Source organism: Anastrepha obliqua, chromosome 4 (assembly GCF_027943255.1).
Source record: "Anastrepha obliqua isolate idAnaObli1 chromosome 4, idAnaObli1_1.0, whole genome shotgun sequence".
NCBI classification, from domain to species: domain Eukaryota; kingdom Metazoa; phylum Arthropoda; class Insecta; order Diptera; family Tephritidae; genus Anastrepha; species Anastrepha obliqua.
The window spans coordinates 123,725,649-123,751,287 of record NC_072895.1 but is presented as its reverse complement, the minus strand read 5'-3'; the positions used below and the strand labels follow the sequence as shown (position 1 = coordinate 123,751,287).

At 35.0% G+C, this 25,639-nt stretch overlaps 1 protein-coding gene across 1 annotated transcript in view; it reads right to left on the bottom strand.

Annotated features, from left to right (window-relative positions):
- LOC129245553 (UNC93-like protein) overlaps positions 1–25,639 on the bottom strand; it is a 50,254-nt gene that overhangs the window by 7,486 nt on the left and 17,129 nt on the right. The window contains exon 2 of the mRNA XM_054883770.1: positions 6,963–7,474. Within this exon, the coding sequence (XP_054739745.1) occupies positions 6,963–7,450 (488 nt within the window). The 5' untranslated portion in view covers positions 7,451–7,474. The remainder of the gene's footprint in view (positions 1–6,962; positions 7,475–25,639) is intronic.

The window sequence follows — 25,639 nt, the reverse complement described above, 5'->3', positions numbered from 1 at the left end:
CTCAAAGAAAAGCCAAACACCCAAGCGTTTACGCAGTTCTCCAGAAAAAGCAGAAATAAATGCAAACAAGAAAACAAGGAAATTGTCCTCAAAACAACAACAGCTCACATATTGGCTGAGTAAACCACCGTCAGAGAATAGATTTGATATACTGGATCAAGAGAACGAATTAGAAGAGAACGAATTAGAAGAGAATGAAAAAGAAGAGACGCAAACTCTTAGTTCAATAACAACAAAGCCCAAATATGTACCAAAGCCACCACCAATCTATGTACAAAAAGTCCAAGTATTAGGCACTCTTATCAAAGCTCTTAATGAATGTATACAAAATAACTATGAACTAAAAGTACTTAAGAACAATGAAATAAAGATACAAACGAAGGAATCAACGCATTATTCAGCAACAATAAAACTACTTAAAGAACGAAATACTCAATACTATACATTCCGACCAAAGGAAGAAAAAGGGTTTAAAGTAATTCTGCGCAATATGCATCATTCTACAGACATAAATGACATTAAATCTGAACTCGCTGATTACGGTCATGATGTAACAAATATTTTCAACATCCTCAAAAGCGACTCAAAACAACCTCTACCTTTATTCTCACTGGAAATCAAAACAAATAGTAACAACAAAGATATATACAATATTACAAATCTATTGCATTGTAAGGTAAAATTCGAGCCCCCACGTCAAATAAGGTCTCTTCCACAATGTCTCAACTGCCAAAAATATGGGCATACTAGAAACTATTGCACAAAAAATCCAATCTGTGTTAAGTGTGCAGGCCCGCATAAAACTGCGAACTGTTCAATCGATAAAAGTAGCAATAATATTAAATGCGCACTCTGTGGCGAAAAACACACAGCCAATTATAAAGGATGTATGGTATACAAATCACTGAGGGTGCAACGTTTTCCAGCTTTACGCAAAAAGGAACTCCAGACTCCGATACTGAAGCCGCCGCAACAAGAAAACACAGTCGAACCCGCTAGAACCTATGCACAAGTAGCAGCACAAGCTACAAATAATAAGACAGGTATGCCTAACCCTCAAAATGATGATATTCAAGAACTTAAAAAAATGATGAGCCAGCTCATCAATCAAATGACTAACATGATGAATATAATCACACTACTGGTCACCAAATTCAATGGACAAGCAAAGTAAAATGACAATAGCCTTATGGAATGCAAATGGACTAAATCAACATATTCTTGAAACTAAAACTTTTATTGACCAATACAACATTGACATACTATTGGTGTCAGAAACTCATTTTAATGACAAAAGCTACGTTAGTATTCCCGGCTACAAAATAATATGCACCAACCACCCTGACAACAGAGCACACGGCGGAACAGCTATTATACTGAGACAAAATATTATGTTTAACAAAATGGAAGAATATCAAATGGACCATCTGCAAGCAACGACGATACAAATAAATGACACTCTAGGCCAGCTTACCATATCAGTTGCTTACTGCCCTCCGAAACACAACAACAAAACAACACAATACGCTAACTACCTTGAAACACTTGGAAGTAGATTTATTGCCGGAGGAGATTATAACGCAAAAAATATGTTGTGGGGTTCAAGATTAACAAACACGAAAGGAAAAGCATTACTTAACGCCATCAGAGCGCGTAATTGTAATTATATAAGTACCGGAGAACCCACTTATTGGTCCTCTGACATTAAGAAAGTACCTGACTTACTTGACTTTTTTATCATAAAATCAATTAATTCAAACGTACTGACAATTGAATCTTGTCTTGAGCTCTCTTCTGATCACTCGCCAATTATACTAAGAACCCAACAACCACCGCAACAAAACTTAAATCCGCCACTTTACAATTATCGTACAGACTAGAATGCGTTTACTGAGCTTTTGGAATCATATATAGACAAAAAAGTATCTTTGAAAACAGGCGATGAAATTGAGACAGCTATAGCTTTTTTTAACGACAAAACTATTAAGGCAGTTAGTAAATCTACACCCTCTCCACCAACTAAAGTAAAAAATGACTACATACCTGATACGATAAAAAAGAAACTAAAACAAAAGAGAAAGCTAAGGAAGAAATGGCAGACAACAAGATTTCCAGACGACAAGAAAAAGCTAAACAAATTGGGAAAAGATATAAGAGACCTACTTCAAAAGGAAAAAGACAAACAACTTAGCAATTATCTCAAAAATATTGACGCAACAAAATCCTCAAACTACACACTTTGGAAGGCGACGAAAAAAGTGGTGGGCGCCACAATACATTTACCACCAATAAAAACAACTAAAGAGAAATGGGCCCGAACCTCTTCAGAAAAAGCAACGGTATAGCTCAACATTTTAAAGATACTTTTGAAAATAATAATAACGACATAAATCTTACTTATGCAGCAAACGAGAATAAGAAGCAAATTAAAAAAATCACACTTACGGAGATAAAACAATTAATAAAAACTCTAAAGAACAATAAATCGCCTGGATACGATCAAATTTCGGGAACAATTATGAAGCATATGCCTGACAAGGCAATAATTTATCTAAGAAATATTTTCAACGCTGCTATAAGTCTCAAATATTTCCCTAGTACCTGGAAAGTAGCTGAAATTATAGCGATCCCGAAACCTAACAAAAACGCTACAATAGCGACATCTTATCGACCAATCAGCCTACTACCGACAATATCAAAAATTTTCGAGAAAATATTATTTGACCAGATAAATCCTATTATAACAAGCATGAATCTGATACCCCAACACCAATTTGGATTTAGGAAAAACCATTCAACAATCCAACAGATTCATAGAGTAGTTCACAAAATTAATGACGACCTGAATAAAAAAAGAGTGTGCATGTCCATATACCTCGACGTAGCTAAAGCTTTTGACAAAGTGTGGCGCCCTGGGTTACTCCATAAATTAAAAACACAACTACCTAATGACTTTTACCTTATGCTTAAGAGTTACATCCAAGGCAGGAAATTCTATGTTAAATATAACGACGCATGTTCAGACATTCAACCTATGAACGCAGGCATTCCTCAAGGCAGTGTCTTAGGACCAACATTGTATTTATTGTACACGGCTGACCTACCGGAACCGAAGTCAGAAAACAGCATGATTGCAACATTTGCAGATGACACAGTTCTCATGGTATCTCATAAAGATACAAAAGTCGCAAAACAAAATTTACAAAACGAATTAAATGTGACATTAAACTGGTTCAAAAAATGGAACATCGAAATTAACGCTGACAAAACAATACAAGTAAACTACACAAACCGAAGGACAACCATTGAACCAGTTAGCGTTGGTAATTCTGACGTGAATATTGATACCAAAGCGAAATACCTGGGTATTACGATCGACTCGAAATTAAACTGGCAGGAGCATATAAAGAAAAAGCGAAATGAAGTTAAAAATCGTTTTAAGAAATTTTACTGGCTACTTGGACCTCAGTCCAATCTATCATTGCAAAATAAAGTACTTATTTATCGAACGATAATTGCTCCAATCTGGAAATATGGAATTGAGATTTGGGGCACTGCTGCAAAAAGTAATCTAAGTATACTTCAACGAGTCCAGTCTAAAATACTTAGGACCGTAACTAATGCACCTTGGTACATACCTAACGCAGATATTCATCGCGACCTTGACATCGATACTATTGATGAAACAATACAAAGCGCTAGCAGAAGACACATAAATAGATTATTAACGCACACAAATCCTATGATGAGAAGACTACCAAATAAAGAAAAATCTACCCAAAGTCGGCTTAACCGTCAAACACCAACAGATATTGCAAAATCCATGTAATCAATTGACAACTAATCGTATATGTCATTGTTAACCACTTGTTTTTAAATAATATGTATATATTTCTTCTAAATGAGCTTGGGGGCATTGGCCCTTCAATATCACTCTCATTCCATCTTTTTGTAAATCAAATTACTTATTGTCTAACGACAGGTGTAATATTTTATGGAAGAAATAAAAAAAAAAAAAAAAAAAAAATGTTTAGGTATTAGAGGTTCCTTTAAACAAAATAAGAAGATGAAACCTTATGAAAGTTCTGCGGTGGCATAATCGCTTAAATTGTACTCCTCATATTTCAGTTTTTTTATTTAGTTTTGCATAGATTTCTGATTTGCGTTTCGCACTTTCGTAAGCATTTAAGCATGACGTGACCTCAAACAAATTTCATGCCCACTTAATAATCCCCACGCTCCATACAAGCGCTTAACCAGGCCAGGCAAACATATTAAGTTAATTTTATTTTGTTTGTTTTTTTGTATTATAATTCCTTTTTTTCTAATAGCATGCATGCAACATAAGCTGACGATACAGCTGATCCCTCCGTGCCATATTGCTGCATACTAACAGGCGCGCTTACATTGGTATTGATTCACCACTTTGCAGGTTCAGTGTAAACAATTGAGCGGAAGCATTCGCCGAATACAATATCTCTGCACACAAATCCACATAGAAATGCAAAATAAGTGCACACACTCACATAAACAAACATAAAAAATATGTAAGCAAAGTGAAAGGGAAAGAGAAGCGTGCAGATTGTGGAGCTGGAAGCCGGCGAACGGAAAGCAAAGTAATAACAGCAGTTTGGATGTGTTTGCATTTGGTATTATCTGACCCTATGCATTGTACGAGGGCGCGCGCATATGTATGCATTAAGTATGCTCACACACTTAGCATGTGTATATGTATATGTATTTATAGCGATGCAACACAATGGAGATTTCATCGGTGTTTATTTTTTTGTTTGTAGCTACAGCAGCTGCAGCAACAAATGAAAGGCAGGGCTTTACTCTGTACTTACTTAAAAGCAACTAAAGCAGCCAACTGAAGTGAAGGTCAACATAGTCGTTGTGAAACGTATGTTTGGTGGCGCGCGCCAGTAGGGAACGGCAAGATTGCATGGCTGCGGGTGTACCCACATACAGCACGAAATTGATTTCTACTGCTGATGGCTCGTAATAATATTTTTTTTTTTGCACTTCCTTATTTTGGAAATTTTTAAACCTTTCACTAAATCAGCATTAACGTGGCGTTAAGCGCGCTTAATTGGCAATAGTTGCAAGTAAAAATCATAAATTGTAACTTACGAACGCGGACCCCTTAAAACAAAGTATTAACAGTAGTTAAAGATAGTGGATAAATAAAACAATTTAAGAAAATTATAATTTGAAAATATTTTCTTCCATATTTTGAAAATAGTCTTCCGAGAATCGAATAAAGAATCTTTCAAAACACGTCAAAGCAGTCGATTTAAGGATGCCTAATAGTTGAAAACGCCGAGATATCGATGTTGAAATTTGTTCAGCAAGCCTTTGCGCTACAGCAGTAATATTCTGAACCAGAACCAATTTCTTGAAATTTTTTCACAACCTTCGGATGATTATCCGATCAATAAAATTAGGAATTTTCCGATATATCCATTTTTTGTTTTCCGATATCGACCATTTCCATAATAAGTTTGAATAATCATAACGCAGTGTATCATTTAAGGATCCATGGTTAAAATTGTATATCTGTCTACATAAAAAAAGTCAAAAATTACTTAAAAAGGTGCCATCTAGGAATTATTCACTACTGATATCTAGGTGTCACTTTTGCAATAGCTTTTAGAAATAATTGCTAAAAAAATATTGACGGTATTTTAGGTTTTATAGAAACGCTTGGTTCGCCCTCAAACTCGTGTTGTTAAAGCACTTAGACCGCTGTAGAAATTTCAGATAATATTATTTTGGTTGAAATGTGCTCTAGTACATCAAAAGTTGCATGCTGAAAGGGATATAAGTTAACTGTACACCCTTTTTTAAACCACCATTTAAAAAAGTCGATATATTGTATTAATAACTTCTGCTGTCTTCTTATAACAGTGGGCACAAGTATGATCGAAAAAAAATGTTGCTCAGCATAAATTCCAAATCACAGGTACAGTTCGACAGCACAACCTTCAAAAACAAAAAACAAGAGGTTTTGCCAAAGAAAAGCTGTGCATCAATTATTTTGTTTTAAATTACCTTTAGTTGCTTTATATACTTCATGAAATGCAGTACAGAAAAATTTTTCAGATTTTCCATTCATTCCAGGAGGAAAAAATTCCAAAATTTGCATATTTCTTTCTTAAAATTCGTATGCCGAAACTACCTTTTTTCAGTACACTAGTAGCTATATCTGGGATCACCAATGATTTTTTTATTTTGTTTACTTTAAAATGTGTGATTTTTTATTTCTCGTATTTTTATTCTTTTTACGAAAACAAACTAATGAAGAATAGTTTGCGCTATTTCGCCAACAATACTGATTTGGACAGCATTCTCTGCTCTGTACTCTTCCATACTGCTCATATAGATCAGATCATTTTGAACTATTCCCTTGCAGCTTTTCAGCGTTTGAAAAATCTGATTTTCCTAACACTTTTATTGGCAAAATAACTCATTTTATAAGCGCCTTGTGAGTGACTAGACTTTCATTTTCTGCAATAAGTTTAGCTTCGACTCTTCCACGTGATTCTTAAGATTTATCGCTGCCATAATTCAATGAAATACTTGAGCTAAGAAATTATTACCCACAAGACTGCTAGAAAATCGATAAATGGAATCATACTCGTAAACTAAGTGAATCAAAGTAGCGTTGATGCAGGTGGCTTGCACATACAATATGCGTATAATGTATTGCAATTGAAGAACGTTTGCTTTGAATAACACTATAACCGGTCATTTTGCAACTAGTGTCATTCAAAGAACCTTCGAACTAAGTAGTGTAACTGCATGAACTAGAATGAGTAGTTGTTGAGCAGTTTGGCTTTTAACTGTCGGATTGGGTGAATAGAATAATAAAATAATAAATATTTGCACCTACCTCCGTAGTAATGTACATACATATATACCTGTGCGCATATGCGTGTATACTTCATACTGAGACTCACCTTATAACTGTCATCGGCAGAAATACATTCGATAAAATCAGCGATCCATAAATTACGGCGAGTGTTGTTGTGCCCAGCGCTTTGTCTGAATTCACTGAGCTCTGCAAATTCGAAGTGCCATGGAATGCTGTGAAGTGTATCATAAATGCTAGGCCTATAACGATGACATTCTTTGTGATGATGCGTTTTTCGCGTGGCTCATATGAGCGTTGCACTTTTGCTACACCGCTGGCGGGTGCTGCAACACCATTCGCATTCGGATTGTCAGTGTCGTTGTTCAGGCCATTATTGAGTGTGATTGTTATGCTGCCGTTGCCGTTGACATTGCCATTGGTGTTGTTGGGGTTATTGCTATAACTATTGGGGGCTTCATCGTCGCTCACTTGATCGGTGACATTATAGCTGCGCCTGTGATTGTGATTTTGGTTTTCTCCTGCAAGCGAACTAATATCCAATGAGCCGGCATTCGCAGAATTCAAATTGCCCATAATCGATAATTTGTACTGCGGATGCTGAAAAGAGCAGCAAATAAAGAAATGGTTCCAGTTTTATTAGGGAGTTTAAATACAAAGTGAGCCAAGGTAGAAAAAAAAGATTTTGAAAAGAACTATTCTTAATATCCACTAAATCAATCATACAAGTGTACAAATACAAAAAATAAAATTGCTGCACTTGAAAGACAATTTTCAATAAATTTTCAAGGAGAAAATGTCACAGTTTCTTTATCACCTGCCAAAAATTAATTTTATTAAAATCGAATAACAGGAAAAATTAATATATTTTATCTCAATTGAAAAAAATACCGTACTCAAATAGACATATTGAGTGCAAGCATGCACAAATAGCCACGGTCAAACAAATTTGGAGGGTGTGGCCCATATCGGACCATTAACTAGCTCTAAATGAATTTGAAAGAATTGACATAAGGGGATCATGACAGTGATTTGTTTACAAAAAAATGAGATTATATTGGTTATATACCCTTGTTCTTCGCTGCCGCCTGAACGTCTGACGAGTGTGAAATGAGCGGCCAGTATTCTGCCGTAGTTACTCGCTCAAATTTTTTTCACCATATCGAAAGGCCAAACCTGGTAATCTGTCTCCTTAAAAACAACAACATTTTAACACGCAAATGGGCACCTAAACGAGAACTGTCTTGCTAACGAAGGCAGCTAATTAGAAATACTCGCACCTGAAAAGCTGCTGTAGCACCAAGATGGCAGTATCGCAGATTATATGAATAACAAACTATAAATGTGGAAAAAATACGACTCTCTGCTAGTGGCACCTGCAAACCGCCATTTCCCGTTTTGCCTATTTCTACACACTTTCAAATCCTCTCACCTTCTCTAAAAATGTGCAACCGTCGATTTAGTGTAAAATTTACAATTAAAATTTCTGTGCTATTATAGTTTTGCGTTTAAAAAAACATCTCGATAACACCGAAAGCAAACCAGCAGCTATTATTACTCTCATAGATATTCACATATTCATACATATGAACTCGGGTTGGTAATTTCACCCATTCAGTTGAAGTTGTGGCATAGACTTCCACACGAACTCACCCTTATATGACGAATACCATACACTTGAATTTTCCGTCGAAACTGACTTGCTGGTTGCTTTAATATTGTAAGGTATTGCAAAACAGCAACCAAAAGATGTGAAGGGAGATGCACGCCCCGACAACATCTGCATGTTTAAAGATGTAATCAAACGTTCTATGTAAATAGCACGAAATATTGAGTAAATTTGTTTGTAAATGCAAACCGTGCGGTTCGTACATTCACTCACTTGTGTTCATACGCTTGATTTGAGGTTCGAGAGACTCTAGAGCAGTATATCGATGTATAGTGACATATGGTGTGTGTGTGTGTGGACTTGTGTATTCACGTTTGCGGCAGTTAATGTTGTTAGTGGTGTCAACAATCAGTCAATAATCGGGGTAACTTGTGGGTTGTTTAATTTACTTTGTTATAGCTTGCTTTTAGGCGCTGATAAGGTACCTGCATCAATAAACGTAAGTTCTCACATATGTATATATTGTATATATAGAGATTCAATGGCGTTTCAGTTCATTTCATTGTTTGAGTTTTATATTCTTATTTGCATGATTTAAAAAAGATATGAAGGCTGTACAGCAGTGACCTTAGGTAATTTTCTAATTGCTCATTAGTAACAACTCAGCCTGCTTTTTGATCGCCTTCAATTCCACGAACAATCTGCGCAGCTCACTTGATTAATTAAGTTTGTTTTGTATTTTGGTGATAAATCACTTTTGCTTACAAACTCTTTTGGAGAATTACCTGATTTTTCCACTTAGATTGGTTTGGTAAATGATGCATACACATTAGTTTTTGGTAAGTTTTAGTAAGCAAGTAAGACTTCATATGTATAATGGCAGTTGAAAACATTAGGTAATATAGACTTTTAACTATCGACTTCTGACCACACTGACCATTGACCATGAAGTAATAATTGTTGACTGTTAGCTTTTGACCCATTGATCGATGACTACTTGTTATTTGCAGTTGTTTACTGACTTTTTACTGCTGACTATACTATTCGCTATTGATTTTTAACTAATAATCATTGACCATTGACTATAGGCTATTGATTATTGATTACTGTCTATTTACTGCTGATTGTTGACCGTTGATTAATGACTATTGATTTTGGACTATTATCTATAAATTATTGACTACTGACTATTGATTATTGATTATTAATTTCTGACTACTAACTACTAATTATTCACTATTGTTTAATAACTACTGGCTGATTGCTATTGACCATTTGTAAGTGATAACTGAAGATGGACAATTGACTATAGATTATTGTCTATTGACCACTGACTACTAATTATTGGTTCTTGACTGTTTACTATTGACTGTAGACCGTGGTTCAGTGACTATCGATTATGGGCTTTTGACTATTGATTATTGCTGTTATATAGGAGTATAGTTGTTTACTGACTATTACTTTTGACTACATTATATTGACCGTTGGCCATGGACCTTTGATCACTAAATACTATTGACTATTAACTGGCCTTTTGACCATTACTGTTCTATGCTAATCATTGACTACTGACTATTGACTACCGAATATTGACTATTTACTATTCTATTGGACTATTTACACCAATTATTCTATTAACTGAATTATATCACTTCATTTCCTATGGACACACGACAAATTACTTATTGTATAAGTCTAAAAATTAAGTTAAAAATTAAATGAAGTTAAATTATGGAAAATTTACTCGCACTGTCGCACAATCACATACAGCTCGTATATACAAAAGAGAAATTGGTTTTGTTTCGAGTTCTGGCAAAAACAAACACTCAAATGCATTTTATGTGTTATTTAATGGAATATTTATGTGACGGTGATTGACGACCAGATTGGCTATCAATGAATACTTGTGGTAAGAAATCTTAACAAGTGTCCTGCATGATTGACAAACAATAGTAGAAATAAATTGTGAAATACATATATAAGTATATATATATATATATATATATTTGTGTATAGGCAGCAGCAAATGATTAATCGAAAAGTGCAATAGATAGATTGGCAAGCAAGAAGGGTCAGGGAGTTAGGTAATCATCCAACTCAATAGGCATTAAATACAAAACAAATTAAAAATTTCGATAAATTCCCTGAAACATATATTCAATAATGTGCTTACTTTGCTTATATATGTACATATGTATGCCCTTGCTACTTTTGTTTATAGCTACAGTGTGAGCGAAAATTGTATGGTAATAACCGAGAGCTGAATAATTTACAACTCAACATGGAATGGATTGGGCATAGCACAAAGTGCTACTACAAAGAATATAATGTAATTAATTTGATTTATTGAACTACCGGAAGTAAATAAATTTACTGCAAACAATCGAGAGGCAATTTATGTTTCTTTGGTTGTTAACAAAAAGGTTCAGATATTTCTGACAGAATTACAAAATTTATATGCCTGTAAGAATCATATATCAGTGCGCCATTGGCGTGTTAGTTATCAAAGAGAGTTTGGCACTTTCCATTGACCACTTCCTAATGTTATACCTGAGAATTTATTAAGCTTGAAAGATAGCGACAAAAGCAGAATAAAATTGTTTATGAAATTTACACTTTATGGGGCTAATAGCGTTTTTAATAGAAAAACTTCATCAAACTGGGAAAAGCGCTTTCGATGGCTAATATAGCAAAATCGACTTATTTATTACGAATCTAGAATGTATGCATATATATTCAGGCAGCCATCTCCTAAACATATATGCGCAATCGCTTATGTTAACTCTAATGCTTGAAGGCTATCAATCAAATGTATTTACATACATGAAAATGGAAACAGCTGTAACACAAACAAACAACTTAAGAAATCAAGCGCAAGCAAAATACGGAATGGGACCAATAAGTTTATCTGCGCATAATGGAAAAAATTTAACAAAACCATTAGCAAACACACACACACATATAAGTATGCATACCCACAAATAACAAATAACTGTGTACCCATTATAATAAATTTAGCAAGTTCTGGCAGATATGTCATAAGTAAACGTACACATATTTTCACAAACATACACATTGCAAGCAGTGTGGAAATGTTCATTTCATACGGGGGCACTCATACGCACTGTATACCCATAACTATTGAACGTTCGAAGTAAGAAGTGAGCAAATTGAAATTAACTTCAGATCAGTCAGTTTGCGGTGAGTTGTTGTGAACATAAATGCCACGGCTTTGGAAAGAACTAGAGGGAGGTAGTGAGGAAAATATAATATAAACGCAAAAATAATAGTAGGAGCAGCAATTAACTTTCGCAAATCATGATGCTAACGACCACCAAGTCATCCAGTGAGTTGCAGACAAAAGAAACGAAAATAAAAGAAAAGCAATTTTTATGAAGCGAAAATTTGTTTTGACCTAAACAAATGACATTCACGACAACTAACAACTTATATATTTTATTTGGTATTAGTGCTGTCGAGTTCACGCAATAAAGGCGGCAGAAGTTTTTGATAGCTCTGACGTATCTTTTCACACAGAAATACTTGACAAATGCCTCAAAATGGTTGCTGCATCAATTATTCGTAAACTTTGATGTACAATTTCTGTTCAACAGCTGTTGCACTTGTGCTATGTTGGTTTTGCTTGTTATTTTAGTCAAAGCATAGAACCACATTTCACTGGAAGCTGTGTCAATGGCTAAGCAAATTGCTTGGAGAAAAGTTGTGAATTATTTTATTTTCAATGGAGTGAAAGAGTTTAAAGTAAAATATTAAAGGTTACATAAAAGTGTATTCACTAAAACTTATTACTTCAACCAGCTCGAAGCAAACGAGAAGAAAGAGAGTAGTCACGACTTTTTTCGCATACCAGGTACGGGCTGATTTTCTTTTATTGGTAAGAAAAAGTATAGCACCGTTAACAAAAAAATGCCTATCAACACTATTTTGCAGACACTTGAAACTTACAACGTGTGCTAAAATTCTGCTAAAAATTTGGAGGTTTTCCTGAAGTTTAGAAGAATCTTTACAAAGTTTGAAACTCTGCACTATACGGCTCCTGGTTTGTAGTTTAACTATATTTGTATAAGACAAATTATGGTGTGTTTATCATGCAACAACGGGATGTACTTATATATGAGAAGAAATTAGGTGTACTTGCACTAGTACATGTGAAGCTGTATCTATGAAACTATGTGTCTATAGAATTCCGTTGGAAAAAACCATAAAAACATTATTTAAAAAAAATAACCAAGTAATACATGACTAAGTAAATATTTAATGCAACGCTTTTTTGGAACTCATTATTCGAAAATACTTTAAAAAAAAACTATGCAATATATCAACCGATCCATCCAGAATGTATTCTTGAATACCCAGTTAAAATTTCTATATTTACTAGCATATTTTCCGTGCGTGATTGCCCGCGATAACTGCACAAATATGATCCCAAAACAAGTATCTATGCAGTAGTGCTTCCTTTTTCCCCCCATTGTATTGGCTAATTTACTCTGACAACTCGGTTTAACCAGCGCTGATACATCGCGTTATGTTTTGCTGAACCTATTGACCATACATATACATATTTTTTTCACTCAATTAGTGCTTGATACTCTTGTCCAGACGTGACTGAAGTATCTGCTGTTGAATGTCAATTGCTGCGTTGGCCAAGAGTAAATTACATTTTTGCGATTTGAATTGCTGACAAATTCTGTTTAATGTTTTTATTGCCTTGCACTGGATTGAATTTTAGGCACATTTTAATATATGTATGTATTCGGGCTTGTTGGTGCGACTTTGTGTTTCGCCAACCGGTGCGTCCGAGTATAAGTGACGGCAGACTCGCACTTTGGTGTGTTGGTCACATTGCAGGCGTTGGCCTTAAATTATTACACGCTTCAATACCTTAGCTCGAATAACAGTGACCTTCCAATTTTATTGCTACAGATACATTGAATGGATGGCGTTTACATAGTCATAATTCTTTAGCGCTGTATTTTTCGTTTTATATCAGCATTTTGCCCAAAGGCATTTACTGCTTTAAAGTAATCGTAATAACTAAGACAATAAATTTGTCTAATCGTATTTGTGATGTAATTTAGAAAATTTTGTTTGCAACATAAATTCCAGAACATTCTGTTTAATGTAATATAACACCTTCACCGCGCTCTTAGAGCAAATTTCGGTTAATCAGCTGCTCAAAGCTACCAGAGAAGAGCTGTTTACATATCAATGTTGTTTATTACTGTAGAATGTTGTTCTAGTTTATTAAGTGAATATATACATTTACGAACTCAAATCTTGTCATATACTAAGTTCGATACAAAGATTCAATCAACTAAATTGATCAAATTTCACCACCATTTAAGCTACTCCTCCATAATCTGCATATTTGGTGTTCTTAGAATGAGACAAAGGCCCGCATATAATTAACAATCTGTGTATGGGGTGTAGTGATAAATCACCTATTTAATCACTTGATTGCGTTCCAAAGAATACCTGCGTGCGTGTGTACGTGCTTATATTCGAGTGATATACACATCAGTTTGATATACTGGTATGAAGTTTATGATCGCTTTTATTCAAATTCACCCAAGAGTTTCATTTAACAGGAAAGCCAGCAAATAATCAATATGTTGTGTATACATATGTACCTTAGCACACACGTAACTAACATTGTGAAATTTATGCGTGCTAACATCGAGTCAATTGCACAATTCGGTTAATTTAAAGCCAATTTCCAGCAGCCAATCGCCCACAGTTCCCATCTACCTAATTTAAATGCCGGTCAAATGGTAATTCTCATGCTCTCTAAGTGATGACATGTGGGTCATTTTGTGGTTGTGGTTGCATTTGTATCCAGTGAGCTTAATTTCAATCGGTGAGCTTAATTTATATGGGCGCATTTACTGATATGCTTTAGAAATATGATTGTGCCTGTGGTTGGAGGATAATTTGCATGTGAATAATTTTATCAGGAATTTCGATAGTGTAAATAATGTTCAGTCCAGCTATTTGTGGGCTGTTCAGTCATTTAGGAAATGAACTAGTTTGCATATAAATCAGAAGCTTTTGTAGGAATAAACTTAATTCATATATGACATTCAAACAAATATTTGCATTTGACTACAAAAATTTTAATAGGAATTAATTTTAGAGCTGAGATTACCATCATACAATCCACAAGTAAAATAAATAAATAATTGGCGCGTACACTTCTGTTAGGTGTTTGGCCGAGCTCCTCCTCCTATTTGTGGTGTGCGTTTTGTTCTTGTTCCACAAATGGAGGGACCTACAGTTTCAAACCGACTCCGAACGGCAGATATTTTTATGAGGAGCTTTTTCATGGCAGAAATACACTCGGAGGTGTCCATAAGTACATCAATAATATTTCTAAAATTAAGCGAGAACCAAATAAAATTAAATAAAACAAATTAAACTACAAAAGTGAAGTAAAATACATAAAGTAAAATAAAAACATATCAGTTAAAAACAAAAAAAAATGTAGTAAAATGAACTAAAATTAAATAAAAAATATCAAATAAAGTAAATAAAATAAGATAAAATAAGCTAAAATTAATAATCAGAAATTATTGTACTAAATAAAAGAAAAAAATAAAAGTTATATAAAGAAATAAAACAAATAAAAATGAAAATAAAAAGAAATAGAGCAAACTAAAATAAAAACAGGCAAAATTAGCAAAATGAATCAAAATTAATTTTAAATAAAATAAAATGAATTAGAATGGAATAAAAGAAAATTAAATTCGAAAATTGTCTCAAAAGAAACGAATAATAAAATAAACATAATGAAATTAAAGGCGGCCCACAGTGCGGCCGATTCCCAAAAAGCTGGCCAAAAGTCGAAAAAAAAAGTTTCTAGATAGAGTTTTTTTGTCTTTGGGTTGGCTACAGTAATGCCTTGAGTAGTGAAAACCGTTCATAGCAACGTCCTGTACCTTAAGTATCCTCTGTATTTTCAGTCGCAACGTGGCCTTCGTTTGAGCATCGTATTACTGTCGATGAATAGTGAAAGTTGTACACATTTGAAAGATTTTGTAATGGAGTAAATTGAACAAAACCAAATGGAATCATCTTCGGAAGGTTAGTAAAATACGAGAAATCTTTAGTACATATCAATACCTCGACACATACGTAGATACATTTTTTGCAATTTTTTTTATAAAATTTGAGTTTTCAATCTGTATAGTAATACAACGCCGTCATATGCTCCTTTGAAACCTATTAAAGGTTACTCAAAAAGTAATGGTTACTGAGTAAAACAAGATTCTGCTGCTACCACTTGCTACCTTGCGACCCCGAAAACTTACATGCATCTTGATTATGTTCTTGAATATACGCTATTTCACGTGAGGGGGTGGCCAATAGGGGTGGAAGGGGGTGGATTTTCAAAATTTTAAGATCAAATTCGTAATCAACGACCCCGACAACCCCCGAGTAAGAAATTTTGAATCAATTACTTAATTTTTTGAGTTTTGGCCAGCTTTTCGGGAATCGGCCGCACTGTGCGGCCGCCGTAGCTGGATGCGTTAGTGCGGGACTACCATTCGTAGTACGTAGGTTTGAATCTCTGTGAAACATCAAAATAAAGAAAAGGTTTTTCTAATAGCGGTCGTCCCTCGGCAGGCAATAGCCAATTTCCGAGTGCATTTTTGCCATGAAAAATTAAAGTAAATTTACAGTAAATTTAAATAAAATGAACCAAAAATAAAACAAAAATAAATTAAAAATAATTAAATTTAAATAAAACAAAAACAAATGAAATTAAATAATATACAATAAACCCAAAATAAAAGAAAAAAATAAGAGTAATTAAATTTAAAAATTGTATGTAACAAACTCCATTTTCAATAGTTTCAGTTCTATAAATTTGGGCTTATTGATCTGCAATGTATCAATTGAGTAATTGTTCACATTTATAATTTTATAAATATCAAGGAAATAAAACAAAAATACTAAAAGAAAACCATATAATGTGACTTGTTTTGGGCAGCTTTTTCTCTTCCAAATGAGTTATAGCCTAACCTTGTTAAGCAACACCAGCATCTAAAAATTAAAAAACAAAAAACGGAATACAACTGAATTAAATAAAAAATAATATTAACAAAATTAAACAAAATTAACTTATTTAAATTAAATTTAAATAAACTGAAACGAGAAAATTAAATTAACTAAAATAAAGTAAAAAAGGAAAATAAAATAAAATGTAAAATTAAAGTACAGGGTGAACGATATGAAGTGTTACCAACTTCACACTGCTTGTATCTGTAAAACAGCTCATGACATCAACGTCAAAATTGTTCCAATGACAGTTCAATCTATTTTTTATAAGCCATCAAAAGCATTTGCGTCTCAGTTTTGTTGAACTTTTTTTTCTGTGATGGAATTCAATCGTGATAGTGTGATTGCGCTATATTTGGCTGGAAAATCACAACCAGCCATTGTTCGTGAGCTCAGTGACCTCAAAGTGAATTAAATGTTTGTGTATCGCACGTAAACGTTACAATGATACTGGTAACATTGAACACGCTATGGAGGTGGACCAAAAAAATCCGCAACAACGCCAGAAATGGTTCGGAAAGTGAAGACTCAACTTGAACGAAATCCACGTCGAGGTGGAAGAAAAATGGCCAAAAAACTGAACATTCGATTCGGTGCGAAAGAGCAAAGGAGTTGTTGCGCTTGCACGAACCTGGCGAATGTCCTAACATTGTGTTTTCTGATATAAAAAATTTCTCAATTGAGCAGTTCATAAACACTCAAAACGATCGTGTTTACTTGACCGAACGCTCATATGAGAATTTGAGCCTACGTATGGCCACTCCCATCGCAAGTAATGGTTTGGGCCGCAGTGACCGCTGATGGACACTCTCCAATCGGTTTTATCGAGCCTGGTGTCAAAGTATATGCAACTTATTATAGGGAAAATGTTTTAGAAGCTGCTTTAGAACCGTGGACACGCAAACATTTCGGTCGTAGACCATGGACCTTCCAACAGGACTCGGCACAGTCTCATAAAGCTCGTGTGAACTAAGAATGGTTAAAAAATTATGTTCCACACTTCATTTCGTCCACACAATGGCTTTCGAATTCGCCAGATGCAAATCCGATGGACTATTCCATCTGATCCATTTTCGAGAGCAAGGTGAGGACTAAAAAATGTGCCAGTATGGATGCGCTGATTATACGAGAATAGGCCAAAATACCTCAAGATCACATTCGTGCAGCATGCAACTGATTTTTTGACCGTTTGAAGGCTATAGTCAAGGCAAAAAGTGGTCATATCGAGCTAAAGTGAGTATAAGTTAAAATTGTAATCAGTTTTGAACAATTTTGTCTTTGAAATCAATAAAAACTAAACTTCATATCGTTCACCCTGTATATTTAAATGGAATAAAAAGTTTAATAAAATGAAATTAAAAAAAAAGTTCTAAAAAAATGTGTATAAAAAAATTAAATAAAAAGCGCACCTCCTTCGTTGAGACCACTGAATGCACGCAACACCAAAAACTAGAAAACAATTGTCAATTGTCAAATCGGTCCTCCTACGATAGGCAAGAGCAAATGTCCGAATGCATTTGTACCTTTAAAAAGTTAAAGTCAATATCGGCCCACGCACATCACGAACTGTAGCAAGAACTTGGTCACGCACCTACGAAGTGAAGTAAAGAGTTCTGCCCATATTGCGCCATATATCTCTAGTGAACCATAACTCACTGTGTGTACCTTGTATCGGATTCTACTATGAGGTGACTTATGTCGACTCTACGCTTCAAAAAAAGATTTTTGGCTTTTACGTATTTTAAGATGGCAGTCGCGCATTACAGCAGTACCACTGCTCCCAAGGTGGAAAGTCGGAGTAGGCGGGCAAAAATATTTGTGCTGCTTATGCACTCAATGCTTCTGGTATTATGGACGTAAAAAATGTGGATAAATTCATGGAAATTGTAGACTCGGGGCGGCATGTGAGCATCTAATCCATTGCGCAGGCTGTGAAAATAAGCTTAACCATTTCAGAAATTTTTACTTTACTTTATATAAATATAAGTAGATATTGTGCATTACATATATTGTCTACAAGTATTTATATATAAACATTTATGACTTCATCTTAATAATTTATAAATTTTCACAACTTATTGAATAAATTTATACTCTCATCGAAAAAGTCGAACTATTTTCAGACGCTAACTAGTTACTATCAAAAAATTTCCTTGCTGAAAGTCTCGTTGTCTCAAAAAACTGTGTACGTTATTGATAGTCTTAATATTTTTTTAATTTTCGTAGCAAAACTATTTTTTTAGGCAGTCTTCACATTTTAGCTGCTGAAAGCCTTTTCCTGCATTTGGAAATTTAGAGATATCAGAATTTAGAAACTAAATGCGTATCTTTAAATTGTAGACAAGCGTCAATTGTTAACTTGTATGTACTAAATATATATTTTTCCATAAATGCTTCTTATGACCAAAAGACACCGCATTTTTTATGCTTATAAATATGTGCAAATATTACTTGGTGGCCTTCGCATTTAATAGCACATAAAATATTTTTTATTACCACACACGCCAGGATTATATTTTCGTCTGTATACACCCGGCAGTAAATCGGACTGGTTTGTAAGTACTGCAGAACTAGCCACATAAGGGATGAAGGTGCTGGTACTTTCAGATGTGACCCTTTACTTTTCGGATTTAACAGGAGCAGTCTTTGATAAATACACGAAGGTCGTTTGAAAAGTCCGTGCAAAAATAAAACTACTTAATTATTTTGGGTAAACCTTTATTTTACGATATAGTCGCTTTTTAGGCTTTTACCCTTCATCCACGCTGTTCTAGTTTGTTTATCCCTTCCGAGGAATAGGATTTGTACAATTCTGTGGTACCATTGTAAGAAGACTCGGAAGAAAGGAAGAAGGATAAGAAGATAAGGAGAGTGGTGGATGTATTTTTGTTGACGACGATCGATCGTTGACTGAGTTACTGAAGTTTATCAGGCTTTAAATATCAAAGTCTGCTATATCAGCAGGCGGAGCAAAGAGCTGAAAGCCAAGATATTTAAATCTTAGCTCCGTAAAAGCAAAGCTAGGGAAGGCAGGGTCTGGTAAACCGAAGTTGAAATGAATGGAAAGGTTGGCAAGGGAGTATTTTGCAAGGAGCTTCCCATCAGAGTCAAGTTCAGATTACCGGATCATTGCAGTGTATTCCAAGCAGAGCTAGGGGCAATTAAATAAGCAGCTGATTGCATGCTCACTTGTGTATTAACTGTCACGGAGGTTAATATTTACTGTGACAGCTAAGCGGCAATCAGGACCCTGGGTTCGATGATCGCGTATTCGAAGCTCGTCGGGGAATGCCTGACTTCACTTTCGATCGCATCCGAATACCTCGTTCAGGCTCATCTGAGTACCTGGTTCTAGTGACATTGTAGAAAGCTGCGAGGCAGATGAATTGGCCAGACACGGAGCCTGTGAGTTAGTTTCCCCACGAAATAAGAGGTTTGGCTATCTAGAGAAGCCAGTTAAAGTACAAGAAATTTTATTACAAAAATTGTTTAGGACATTGAAGTCATTTCAAATTACTTTAGTTGATACTTGTATGCACCGTAAGATATGACTCCCTGAAGTTTGGAAAAAAATGCGCGGAACTCCTTACGTCACCAATATTTTTTAAAAGATAGATGTAAAGAAGAAATTTCTTTAATATTTCATATTAGCTGACCCGGCGAACTTTGTTCCGCCCTAGAGGCAATAAAAAAGCAGATTTTTTATTTTATTAAGTTAATATTTTTATTAATCAAGTATTTCAATGAAGCTTTAATAGACTGCACTCTTCAGGTAAGCACCTTGTGATACACGACATTTTTTGTTTTATTATCAGGTGCAAGAACAAACAACGCAGACGTTTTTCCGACCCGTGAACATGTCACATATAATTGACCATGTGAGAAACATTGATTTTCTAGATTCAGACCACAAACTTTCAAGGATTGGCCTTGTGATTTGTTAATGGTCATGGCGAATGCAAGACGAATCGGAAATTGAAGTCTTTTAAAGATCGGTTGGGATCAGCGGGATCCTGGGGATCCTCGGAATGAGAACTTCTTCACCTTAGAATTTTCCTTTGAGTATCGTCGCGTAAATCACATCGTTCATCAATTTATTTACCACCAAACGCGTACCGTTGCAAAGTTTTGGTCGGTTAATGTTTCGAAGCATGATTACTACGGAGCCAACTTTTTGGCGCAAATTGTGCGGTGGTAAGCCAGGCACATCCAAGGAGTTACAAATTCAATTGGGTAGTTGGTGGCTTCATCTTCATTTGTTACACAGTCAATAGATTTGAATGAAAGCATTGTTCCAATGATATCATTTTGAATTATGTAGTTTAGGTAATGTACATCTTAATTCTTAGCCGCTAAAATTGCTCGCTTACTCAACCATTCATTATTTTTGTAGTTATTAATGATGTTTGGGAATACTTTATTGATAAGTTCGTCTTTCGATGAGACAAAGTTACAGAAATTCTGAGGAAATGAAATCAATCCGCTCGATTCATCGACAGGTACTCGACCATTACCGATAGTCAGTAATTTCTCAGAGAATTCTTCAGTAGATGTATCATTAAGTAATGCAACTCTCATGTTTGTTGTCAGCTGAAGTTTCTTCACAGAGCGCCATAGATTCGATGATTTCAGGCAAGCGTTTATTTAGTCAGGAGCCGTTGATTTGGGAATCACTGGCAGTGTTTGGCAAAAGTCGCCAGACAGTAAAATCATTGCGCCTCCAAAAAAGTCAACAATGGCAATTTCACTCTTCCACTAAGGCAGCACCATCCGGACGTTTCTCCGGAAAACTTCAATGCGCCACAATACTCGCAAACAACGTTCATTGGCCCAATGCAAACGCTACGATGCAAGCAGTAATCAGTGTTGCAATCATATCGAAACGCTGCTCGATTCAAATCAGCACTTGATAATTCTCTTCTTGTGCGTCGAAAATGATCTAGTTGTTGATCTCTGTTATTCGCTCGACTATTTCGCATTGCCAACCGAGCCGTTTCACGGGCTGCCTCGCTTGGCTCTTATGGTTGAGAAGCACGACGTCGAGCCATACTAACGCGGCGCTCTTCACGGGCAATTCCTTGTGATCGTCTTGGTCGCGGCATTGATAATGATGATTCAAAGATAATACAAATTACTAGGATTATATATTTCTGACAAAATTTATATTATAAAATTTTCTACTTAACCATAGACAAAATTACGCTTAGCTGTCATTTGCGTTTTGTTATTCCATATCAGATGCGTTTTTGTTATACCACATTTTATAGTGACTTCACGGAAACGCGTTCGAATGTGATAGAAAGTATCATATGTCCGCCTCCTGGTTCTAAGCTCTACCTCTCCACCATTTTTCAGCCAAATCGGTTCAGCCGTTCTCGAGTTATAAATAGTGTAACTAACATGACTTTCTTTTATATATATGGATGTTATGCTATGTACATATTACTCAGCACCAATAGTTTCTTATATTTTGCACAATGCTGTATGTGCAACTGAAACTCAATTTATATTTGTTATCACAAAATTTGCAAATTTACACGCCTGTAATAAAAACAAGCCATCGTAACAACCCTTTGTAAATATCATACATACATACCTATGTCTGTACAGATGTAGGAGGGAAACACTTTCATGTGTGAGTGTAGTAAATCGTATGCATATATTGTATGACTGCCTTGGCTTTTAAAATGTTTCTTTGTTTTACAACAAAATACTGCCAATGCGGCGCGATGTTAAAGCCCAAACAGTACATACCAAAGCTGTACTGATTCAAAGAGTACACATACACACACAAATGCACACATTTTGACGATCAACTTTATAATTTCTGTGCGCTACGCTAATAGAGTCAATTGCTTAGAATACATGAAGCAAACAATACGTTGCAAATGTGTAAAAATATTAGGAAAAACAAAATTGAAAAAATAACTCAGAATTAATAGAAAATATAATATGTGGGAAAGAGTAAACGGTAGTACTTGTTTAAAAATAAAATGAGCGTTTAGTTTGCGCCAAGAGCAATATTAGTAGCACAAATGGGTCGAAATGAAGGGCACTTAAAATGGTAAAGACCGCTTTTGTACTAATGAAACTCCTTAACTGCGGTCGTGTGCTGATTTTGCCATGCATCCGCTTATATTTGGTATGTATGTATGTATATGTTGGCATGTGCGTACACAAATATGCACCCATGAATTTAAACCTACATGGATGAGCAAACACGTACGACGTATAATCATAAAAATACTTTTTATTTTGTACATACTCACACTCACACACGCATATGTGCGGCTGTAAAGATTTTAAATAACTGCATTTTATGAACTTAAAAGCATTAACAGTAATTTGCCTTAATGTTTGTCAGAAGCTTCGTTAAATTATTTAACTACAGTTTGTACGCAAATTTTATAACAGGAACAGTTGGTTGCCGATAAGAGGCAGAACAAAGAATATTGCGGATGCCAAATGAAAGGAAGATATGATTATTACATTGTGAAATAAATTTGTACAAAATGCTTAATTATTTGGCTGTTTTAACCATTACAAATACATCAGTAAGTTTAGTTTTATGGAGCTTTGCAGTACAGTCATACAAAATCTAAGTTAGTGTTTATATGTATAATTGGCGCTTACGCCCTTTTTGCGCCTCTTATTTATAGCGGGCGTTTTAATGTTAGCCCACAAATGGACCTACAGTTTCGAGCCGACTCCGAACGGCAGATATTATTTATGAACAGCTTTTTCGTAGTAGAAATACACTCGGAGGTTTGCCATTGCCTGCCGAGGGGCGACCGCTATTAGAAAAAACTTTTTCTTTATTGGTGCTTCGATCCTACGTTCTCCGGCTGCGGCGCCCGAGCGATACGTCATTCGCACCATAAGACAGCGTGTTACAAAATCAGATGCGGCTAATATAATTATTAGCAATCTTCGACGCCCGTCCAACGGTGCTGTATACCCAACACACCAGGTATTTCAAAAGCTCTGGTGCTGGAATAAAGCGAATCAGATCCGTTAGTTTGAGTGTCATGGTTAAGAAATCCTTAATGATAACTATGACATGGCACTTATGCCTATTTTGCTTATAGCCAGTAGTTTCACACATTAACATGTATGATGAGATTCAGTATCTTCGTCCTTCAGGCATATGTCACACATGTACAAAAACTCTAACCATAATTCGTTTGTGTTCTATATAGAAGAACAAGTCTCGCGCTTAAGTCAACAAAGATTCTTAAATTTTTTTTGCCTAAACTAAGTAGTAAATTATGCATTTCCGTGGCTTAAAGAGATAAGTTTGGTGATAAATGAAGGCCAAAATGAAGGGGAAGTCTTGTGCAAATGCGAAATTCTTGTAATTGTTAAGGTGACCTAGCAGAGTATAAAAACCATGCCAAATTCTTGGTACTTATAAATTCTAGGGTTTTCTTTCTATTTCGGGAAGCTCACTTTTCGTCATAAATACATGAAAAAATCAAAACAATAATGAAGAATTTCTCAAAATTAATACACTGCAATAGTTATTTTTACTGCTGGTTAACACAGATAATATTTCTTTGGAAATTAGGTATTTTTCATGCCATTTTTCTGGGCACTAAAATGCAAATTAAAGCTGCTCCCAGAAGTTCAAAGGAAAAAAATTAAAATATAAAAAAATAAAATATAAAAAGAAAACGAGAAACAATTCAAACAAGCCGTAAAATGCAAAACGCGATATCCGCAAGAAATATCAACGAATCCAGGGCAACTTGGCAAACAAAAAGGGAAAGAAGAGTAAAAAAAGAATAGATTAAAAATTGAAAGCCAGCAAGAAAGTAGAAACTTTTAAAAGGATATTAAAGTTTTAAATTTAATATTTTGTTTTCGCTGTTTGAACACTTGTTGCAGAATGAAAAATGTGGAAGTGGCTTAACTTAAGTCAAAATGGCGCGTAGAATATGCGGTTGAAATATTTGGGGTAAATTTTTATGTTTTCGTTTTACATACCAGACACATTTTTATGTATGTAAAAACAAGAATGTGGCAAGCAACGTTATGAAAAATGCAACATTTCTTTTAGCCAAGTAGGGATATTTGTAGACGACAGATGAGGGCTGCAGTTGCCAAATACGGATGGATATATACAATTTTTCAAACAAGAGAGAGTAAAAGATGCGCAGAAAGTCATGCTTTGGCAAATAAAGTTAGCTATTTGTGGCGTAGCGCCATCAAGACAAACACCGCAAAATGTAGGAGAAGCTCGGCCAAAAGTCGAGCAAAGAGCGTATGCGTCAATATATGTATGTGTATAAAACTTCCAACTTTTCTTATATTCAATGTAAAAAGGGTGTTAATAAAGGGTGCTTGTTTTAGAATACAACATGTAAACATTTATATTCTTTCAGTCAATTCATGAACAATTTGCCCTAAAGCAGCAATATTCTCAACAGAACGTTCAGTTTTTTGGTTTCCCAGCCGTTTTTCTATCCTCGATAGAACCAGTTTGACATATAGGTTATTTTTACTACTTACGCAAATGACTCCAAGCAGTTTTCTGACTAGCCTTCAATTCCTTGATAATGGAATAAAAGCTCATTTGACATCACATTAATTTCGGCTCATAACATACACCTATGTTTGTAAAAATAACAAAAAAAGCAAATTTTTTACTTCTTTTCGTCGATTCAGACAAACTTAGGCTTAAAATGTAGGTGACAAAATAGTCTTTCAGAAAACTTACCTTATGTGGATATAAAAAATTTTTTTGTTCCAGAAAAAGTTAATAAACTTTGATAATTTAGTAAAAAACGTCAAAAATGCCTTTTTTTACCTTTCAACAGCTGTTTTGCGAAAACTACGACTTCCATTGACACGAAATATATATTTCCATGTAGGTTATATGTGTTCATTTCGAAATTTATGCACTTCAAAGAAATGGCGCGCACTGTTTTCGAGATTGCAGGTAATAACTGCACTATTGCCCAAAAAACAGGTTTTTTGGGAATATCTCGGAAACCGTTCTTTGAAAAAAAAAAATTAAATTCATTTTTAGTTTCAGCGACCTCAAATTAAATTAAAAAACGCCTTTTGGTCGAGTA